An 8,762-nucleotide genomic window follows, 5' to 3' on the forward strand; every position below is an offset into this window, starting at 1 on the left:
TAACGTTATAAGATGTGTACTTCTTCACTCTGTGCTAGGAATGTTGACAGTGTTGCACCTACTATTGCCTAGTCAATACTAATGTATGCATATATGTATGCTCCAGTCTAACTTAAACTGGATGTAATTGCTGTCTTGAAACAATGTGTTATTTTTTGTTTATAATCATGTTTATTTATTTATGCGTTTGTGCATGCTATGATCGTTAATTGGATGATCATAAGCCAGATATGCTTGTATCTACCTTCATGTTCTGTTATGTTCTGCTCATTGCAAAGGTTCTTACTTCCAGAATGTATATACCCGTTTATTAATATTGTCTTACGTTTTTATTGTACTGCGGCCATTTCATCATTTTTGTACTATGTTTGAACGTATTATTCTGGGTTGGGATCAGGTGCGCTAATGGGTGGTAGTAAAACACTCTTAAAGTTGTTTTTAAAACAAAATATAACATAACATTATATTTATTCAGCATATGTTTTCAACATTCATAGGAAAAATAAATTATACATCACATTGTCCTGAAAATGTGTGTTTTCTTTTCATATATACAAATGGTAAAACAATTAGCTATTGTAGTAATTGTTGTCATCGTCCCCGTACCCGTAGCGTCTATATCCTCCTGAAATGGAATTCAATAGCAGTTTATAATAGATATGCATCAGAAATTATTTAAGATCAATTGTAAAGCTAGCTGTTGGCTGATATTCATCATTCATTTCATTAACCTTAGAGTTGTACATAAGAGGGGGGGGGGAACATCGTAGAAAAGCATTTTTCTCCCAAACATATTATAGTTCTTTCATAACAAGGACATTGTTTGAGATCTAGACAAACGAGGCAAAATGCAAGGCATTGTTTTAATTTGATTTCTATTTCAGAAGAAATTTGAACCTTTTGCTGTTGTGTTTTTATAGTGACACTCTTAATTCATTTAAGGGGAACATATCTATTCTACAAAGGATTGGACAGCTGATTCATAAAGAAAAAATAAGAAAAACAAATGCAATCATAGTGTTGTATTTTTGAAAGGCGTTGTGTTATAATACCATTTCTTCTGCATGTTTTGAGTGACCAATGACTCTAAAGTAAAACAAGAAAAAAATGAAATAAGAATATATTATATAAACATATACCACGGTATCCTCCATATCGCCCAGGGTAGCCACCGTGACCGCCCATGAATCCCCCGTGACCGCCCATGTATCCCCCACGACCACCCATGTACCCTCCGCCACCTCCTCCTGACGAACAGATTTATAACAGCTGTATGTCGATTTGGTTACAAGTTGTTTCACGATTGTGAAATGACAAGAAAATAACTTTACAATATTACTACATTACAGTAAGCAGTCTCGTATACCACATGACAAATTGCTTCCGGTAATAAACGAAGGCGGGGCTGTTAAGGCGGCATAGGCTGCCCTCTGATTCATTTTAAATGAGTTAGAAAAGGAAAAGTTATCATTATTTTAAGTCCTTTTTTTAAGCAAAATGTTGCCTTTCGACGTAGCATATGCCGTAATTTGTCACGTGGTACACACACAAGGTATGCCACGTTTGACTAAAGAACACACATAAATGTCATCTTATGTTCATTGTTCTTTCTACGATACCGCTATTATATTGTTTCGCAATGTGTCGCTGCAATAAAAATCATTTAATGTTACACTTTATAATAATGAGTTTGTCAATGTTTCTTTTTAATAAATAAAAGTTAAGCATGGGGTCTATGTTGTGAAAATTAAGAAGACATATAATCAAATTTGAAATGATTGCAAGATTTTTTTTGTATTTATCAATTGTTCACAGAAGTCATTACTAGGAGTAGTAAATAGATAAATAACCCTTTATCAGTGAAATTAAATATGAACTCTGAACGGTTATTCACACAAACATAATTATCGCTAAAAGTCTTACCAAAGTAGGGGAAACCGACAGCTACGGCAATAATACCCAGCAGCACCATAAAAGTCAAGCGGAACATTTTCTGTAAAGAAACAAATGACCTGACCATTAACAAAGCGATAGAGGTAATGTGCTAGGGAGGAAAAGCAAGAAATTCTTGCTGTTGTAAAATCTGCCTAAATCTTGATTATGCATATTTTATTTCTTTTGGACCCGACAGGTATGGCTTAAGCATTTTGTTGGCGATAAAAAGTACCAACCTCGCTAATAAGCCACCGGACGTTTGTTTGAACTCCCACCTATCGTTAATTCGAGCCTCGCCATCATCATTTGTTTGAGACAGGCACCATCGTTTACTCGAGTCCCGCCACCCTCATTTATTTAGACATTTGTTCATGGTCCTGCTTATCGTTGATTGGAGCCCCGCCACCATTATTTCTTAAAGACATCAACAAGCCATTGTGCGGGCACCCACCTATCGTTGATTCGAGCACGCCACCCTTATTAGTTCAAGACACCCACCAGCTGTTGTTTGAAATCCAAACTATCGTCGTTTATTCGAGCCCCACCACCCTCTTTCGTTCTAGACACCTACCAGCCGTTGCTTGAGATATAATCAATCATTTATTCAAGTACCACCATCCTCATTGGTTCCTGTCCTGACAACTACCAGCCGTTGTTTAAGTTCCTTCAAACCTATCGTTTATTCGAGCCCCACCACCCTCATCGGTTCCAGACACATACAAGCCGTTGTTTGAGATCCAACCTCATTTATTCAAGCACCATCATCCTCATTGGTTCCTGACACCCACCAGCCGTTGTTTGAGATCCAATCTACTGTTATTTCAAGCCCCGCCACCCTCATTTATTCGAGTCACTCATCAGTTGTTGTTCGAGCTCCCAACAATCGTCGCCACCCTCATTGTTCCGAGCCACCAACCAGCCGCTGTTTGGGCTCCCCACATATCCATTTGTTAGAACCCAAAAGCATGCACATTTTAAATTTTACATTGCTTATATGAAGCCAAGGATGTTATTGTATGATCTGTTACAAGAATTTGCACAGAGCAGAGACATTGAAAAGTGAATTATATTGTTTTGGGTGATAAAATATACAAATAAAACAGGTTTCGTAAGGTTGTGTCTAACTAAAAGGAACCCTATTATCACATCTTTAACGGCTAGGTTTTTGATTGTCATTACCTCAAATGGCCATTCTATTAATTATCGTTATTGTGACGTTAGAATCTTGGTACTGTATGAAGTGAACAGTCGTCTATAGTTATCAGTCTAACAAAACATAACATATTGTTTATTCGCCATAAAATGTTACCACATTCATAGCCAACTAGGAAATACATAGTTTTTGTATTGGAAGCCATATATAACAACAAATACATAAATAACAATGTATGTACTACCAAATGTGACATAATTTGTAGAATTATTCAACGATATAAAATAGTGACATATATGCACTTTATTTCAGACGGTGTTCTATTTCCTGTTTGGTAATGAATGAAGTTTGAATTGTCCGCCTTGCGTGTTATTTTACCGTTTAAATAAATAAAATGAAAATTAAGGTTAAAAATATGAATTAGTTAGATATCTGATGATATGTCCGAATTATTATCAAAGTGAAAAATAAACTTACCTCAGTTTGCAGGTGTTAAATTTGCTGAATAAAACAATCAGAATTAGTACAATTTCCAAGTGCATTCAACTGTCATAAGATCGGTCTTATATACGTTCATGTTGTGTTGAAGCAAACATCGATCATTTTTCTATAAATAAATATATACTGTAAAATGTCCCTATCATTCATTGGTTTATATTTCATCATCATTTATAAGATCAGGCCGCGTCCTTTTTATTTCTTGGTTTACAATATAACGCCTTTTTGTATTTTTTGTGGGAAATCATTGTGGTACGATTTTTTATTTCCTTTATTTTTTGATAACGAAGAAATGTGACTGCTTTACCGTCTATTGTTTGTTTGTTTTATGTCAATGCCGTTTTTATAAATCATCTCGGTTTTACTGAACGAGGCGTGCGATTTGCTTTATTCCGTAGAAGGGTGATAACAATAACATATATATATGTTTAGACCAAGAAAAACAGTAATTTTATTTATTTTGTTGTGTGAGGTTATTTAAGATGAAAAAAAGAAGCGAAGAATCAAAAAGTAGTGTCCTAAAGCAGGACATAAATAATAATTGAAATACTAATTAGAGCTTGTTGTATCCGGACGGAAGCGATATGTTTTCTTGTTACATCAGTCTTCTCTCAAAATTTATGATTCGTCCAACACGTTGCCATAATTAATCTGCTTCATATAAGAAGTAAACATACTAATGACATCAAATTTTACCTACATGCGGTTAGGAAAGGTCTGTCAAATTTTGATTAAAAGTCACGAAAAATGTAAATTCACAATGAACATGTTAAACAATGATCTGCGTGTTAATGTAAACAAAAAATATTATTATTTTATTGTTCCTTGTGGTTTAATGAATATTACACTTAACTTGGTTATATTTTTTATGATTCATATTTTTTTGGATTCGTCAGTCAGGAATGCTTATCAACACATAGATGGATTTTATTTTTTTTTCATGGCTAATTTGCCCGATTTGCGGACTGTCGCTTTAAATGTATGATTTGATTCTCATTAATAATAGACTGAAATGATTGTCTTGTTGATAGGCATAAAGTGTCATTGTATAGTACGTGTAAGAACAATTTTATGTAAAATTCTTTGCTACTCATCAAAGCTCGTAGTTAAAGGAAATATTAATACATCTCTATAATGTTTATTACCATGACTATGTTGGTAATGGCCGTAAACATTTATATGCCGCTTTTGCCCATTAATTTTGAATTTTGAACTTTATTACAATATCAGGAGAGAAAGACATACAAAAACATATCTAGCCATAAAACACATATCTTATTCATTATTCATTTAAATATTAATTCTTGAATCATTTGTGTGTTCAGACAGAGTGTATACAGCTGATATATGACCTTTAACAAAAACACATTAATAATGATAAAGAAGCGCGAAAGCGATATTCATAAAACATCCGTGAATAGAAGAAACAATTTTACTGCTTTTTACACAAACGATAAGTTTAAACGACTTTTCAGACCGGGTTTAAAGCCAGCAAAGCGCATAATATATGCTATTAGAACTCACAAGAAAGTCCGAACAAGTTCTGGTTACCTTCTTGTGAAGCCGGTGGACGATATAATTTGCTCTTTTCAAGTATTTTGCGACTGTCACACTCCCTGGGGGTCATCTTACATGTGTTGCCCAAGCGTATCTGGAGGTCATGTCACATGTGTTGTCCAAGAGTATCTGGGGGTCATGTCACATGTGTTGCCCAAGAGGATCTGGGGGGTCATGTCATATGTGTTGCCCAAGAGTATCTGGGGGTCATGTCACATGTGTTGCCCAAGCGTATCTGGAGGTCATGTCACATGTGTTGCCGAAGCGTATCTGGAGGTCATGTCACATGTTTTGTCCAAGAGTATCTGCGGGTCATGTCACATGTGCAGTCTTAAAGGATCTGGGGGTCATGTCACATGTGCAGTCTTAAAGGATCTGGGGGTCATGTCACATGTGTTGCCCAAGAGTATCTGGTGGTCATGTCACATGTTTTGCCCAAGAGGATCTGGGGGTCATGTCACATGTGCAGTCTTAAAGGATCTGGGGGTCATGTCACATGTGTTGCCCAAGAGGATCTGGGGGTCATGTCACATGTGCAGTCTTAACGGATCTGGGGGTCATGTCACATGTGTTGCCCAAGAGTATCTGGTGGTCATGTCACATGTGTTGTCCAAGAGAATCTGGGGGTCATTTTACATCTGTTATCAGGGATGATCTTGGGGTCAAATTACGTGCGTTGTACAAGAGAATCTTGGGGTCATGTCACGTGCGTTGTCCAAGAGAATCTGGGGGTCATGTCACGTTAGTTGTTCAAGAGAATCTGGGGGTCATGTCAAGTGCGTAGTCCAAGGGAATCTGGGGGTCATCTCACATGTGTTGTCCAAGAGAATCTGGGGGTCATGTCACGTGTGTTGTCCAAGAGAATCTGGGGGTCATGTCACATGTGTTGTCCAAGAGAATCTGGGGGTCATGTCACATGTGTTGTCCAAGATAATCTGGGGGTCATGTCACATGTGTTGTCCAAGATAATCTGGGGGTCATGTCACATGTATTGTCCAAGAAAATCTGGGGGTAATATCACATGCGTTGTCCAAGAGAATCTGGGGGTTCCTGTCACATGTCTTGTCTAAGGGAATGTGGGGGTCATGTCACGTGTTGTCCGAGGGAAACTGGGGGTTATGTCACGTGTTATCCGGACGAATCTGCGGGTAATGTCACTACCGTTGTCCAAGAAAATCTGGGGCTCATGTCACGTGCGTTGTCCGAGATAATTTGGGGACATTTCACATGTGTTGCCCAGAGATTCTGGGGGTTAGGTCACATGTGTTGTCCAAGAGCATCAGAAAGTCATTTCACGTGTTGTCCAAGAGCATCTAGGGGTCATGAAACGTGTGTTGTCTTAGATATTCTGTGGGTCATGTCACGTTCGCTGTTCGAGGGAATCTTGGGGTCATACCACGCGATGTCCAAGATAAAGTCGGGGTCATGTCACGTGAGTTGTCCGGGGGAATGTGTTGGTCATGTCACATGTGCAGTCTTAAAGGATCTGGGGGTCATGTCACATGTGTTGCCCAAGAGTATCTGGTGGTCATGTCACATGTTTTGCCCAAGAGGATCTGGGGGTCATGTCACATGTGCAGTCTTAAAGGATCTGGGGGTCATGTCACATGTGTTGCCCAAGAGGATCTGGGGGTCATGTCACATGTGCAGTCTTAACGGATCTGGGGGTCATGTCACATGTGTTGCCCAAGAGTATCTGGTGGTCATGTCACATGTGTTGTCCAAGAGAATCTGGGGGTCATTTTACATCTGTTATCAGGGATGATCTTGGGGTCAAATTACGTGCGTTGTACAAGAGAATCTTGGGGTCATGTCACGTGCGTTGTCCAAGAGAATCTGGGGGTCATGTCACGTTAGTTGTTCAAGAGAATCTGGGGGTCATGTCAAGTGCGTAGTCCAAGGGAATCTGGGGGTCATCTCACATGTGTTGTCCAAGAGAATCTGGGGGTCATGTCACGTGTGTTGTCCAAGAGAATCTGGGGGTCATGTCACATGTGTTGTCCAAGAGAATCTGGGGGTCATGTCACATGTGTTGTCCAAGATAATCTGGGGGTCATGTCACATGTGTTGTCCAAGATAATCTGGGGGTCATGTCACATGTATTGTCCAAGAAAATCTGGGGGTAATATCACATGCGTTGTCCAAGAGAATCTGGGGGTTCCTGTCACATGTCTTGTCTAAGGGAATGTGGGGGTCATGTCACGTGTTGTCCGAGGGAAACTGGGGGTTATGTCACGTGTTATCCGGACGAATCTGCGGGTAATGTCACTACCGTTGTCCAAGAAAATCTGGGGCTCATGTCACGTGCGTTGTCCGAGATAATTTGGGGACATTTCACATGTGTTGCCCAGAGATTCTGGGGGTTAGGTCACATGTGTTGTCCAAGAGCATCAGAAAGTCATTTCACGTGTTGTCCAAGAGCATCTAGGGGTCATGAAACGTGTGTTGTCTTAGATATTCTGTGGGTCATGTCACGTTCGCTGTTCGAGGGAATCTTGGGGTCATACCACGCGATGTCCAAGATAAAGTCGGGGTCATGTCACGTGAGTTGTCCGGGGGAATGTGTTGGTCATGTCACATGTGTTGTCCAAGAGAATATGGAGGTCATGTCACGCGTGTTGTCAGAGAATATGGGGGTCATGTCACGCGTGTTGTCAGAGAATATGGGGGTCATCTCACGTGTGTTGTCTAAGAGAATATAGGGGTCATGTCACGTGCGTTGTCCAAGAGAATATAGGGGTCATGTCACGTGTGTTGTCCAAGAGAATCTGGAGGTCATTTCACGTGTGTTGTCCGAGAGAATCCGGGGGTCATGTCACGTGTGTTATCCTAGAGAAAAATCCCAAAATTGCCCCGGATGACGCCCTGCGCGGTTGTGAGTGTGGGTTTCTTACATGTATGCTAAACATTACTTGCAGTACAAATACTTGCTTAAATGAAATTGAAGGATATCAAATAACAACAAACTATTACTAGACAATGAATGGTATTTTGTCTGTTTACAAGTATTCGCATTTCATGGTTGCATTCTTAGTTTTGAAAGCGGACCGAATCCATCATTTTAGCATTTGGTACATGTTTCATCTTATAAAACAATTAATCTTAGAAGTAACCCTTGATCTCTTGTAAACGTTTATAAAATGATCGGCTCACACAGGTGTTTATGACAACAAAGACAGTTGACGCTTATAAACATAACTAAGTACATTATATAACTACTGATTGACAACAACGAGGATGCAAATGAAAAATAAGTTAATAAAAAGAAGAACATGTAAATTAATTCAAACTTAATCGACCAAGGTTTGACATCTCTAACAAGATAGCTTTTTTATTCTCTATCGTTATGATATTATGTCAAATTACCATGAAGCTCCCCATTACCATTGTAAGTGGAATGTTGTTTAAAGTGAGTTTATTGAACTTCAAACTAATATACATTTTACTATCAACTATTTAAAGAAAGAAACCATGAAACTAAATACAAAGAACAAAACAATGATACAACTTCTACCAATACTACTACTACTACTACTACGACTACTTCTACTGCTGCTGCTGCTGCTGCTGCTGCTTCTACTGCTACTGCCTCTTCTACTGCTAAGACCTCTACCATCAT

General features: G+C 38.9%; 1 protein-coding gene across 1 annotated transcript; it reads right to left on the reverse strand.

Annotated features, from left to right (window-relative positions):
• Positions 1–451: 451 nt before the first annotated feature.
• LOC128246514 (uncharacterized) lies at positions 452–3,666 on the reverse strand. Its single transcript, XM_052964741.1, has 4 exons — positions 3,566–3,666; positions 1,924–1,993; positions 1,140–1,247; positions 452–625 (listed from the first exon to the last, which is right to left on the reverse strand). Exons 2-4 carry the CDS (start codon positions 1,988–1,990, stop codon positions 570–572), a joined length of 231 nt encoding a protein of 76 aa, XP_052820701.1. The 5' UTR covers positions 1,991–1,993; positions 3,566–3,666; the 3' UTR covers positions 452–569.
• Between the last annotated feature and the right edge of the window lie 5,096 nt (positions 3,667–8,762).

Source organism: Mya arenaria, chromosome 9 (assembly GCF_026914265.1).
Source record: "Mya arenaria isolate MELC-2E11 chromosome 9, ASM2691426v1".
NCBI classification, from domain to species: Eukaryota; Metazoa; Mollusca; class Bivalvia; order Myida; family Myidae; genus Mya; species Mya arenaria.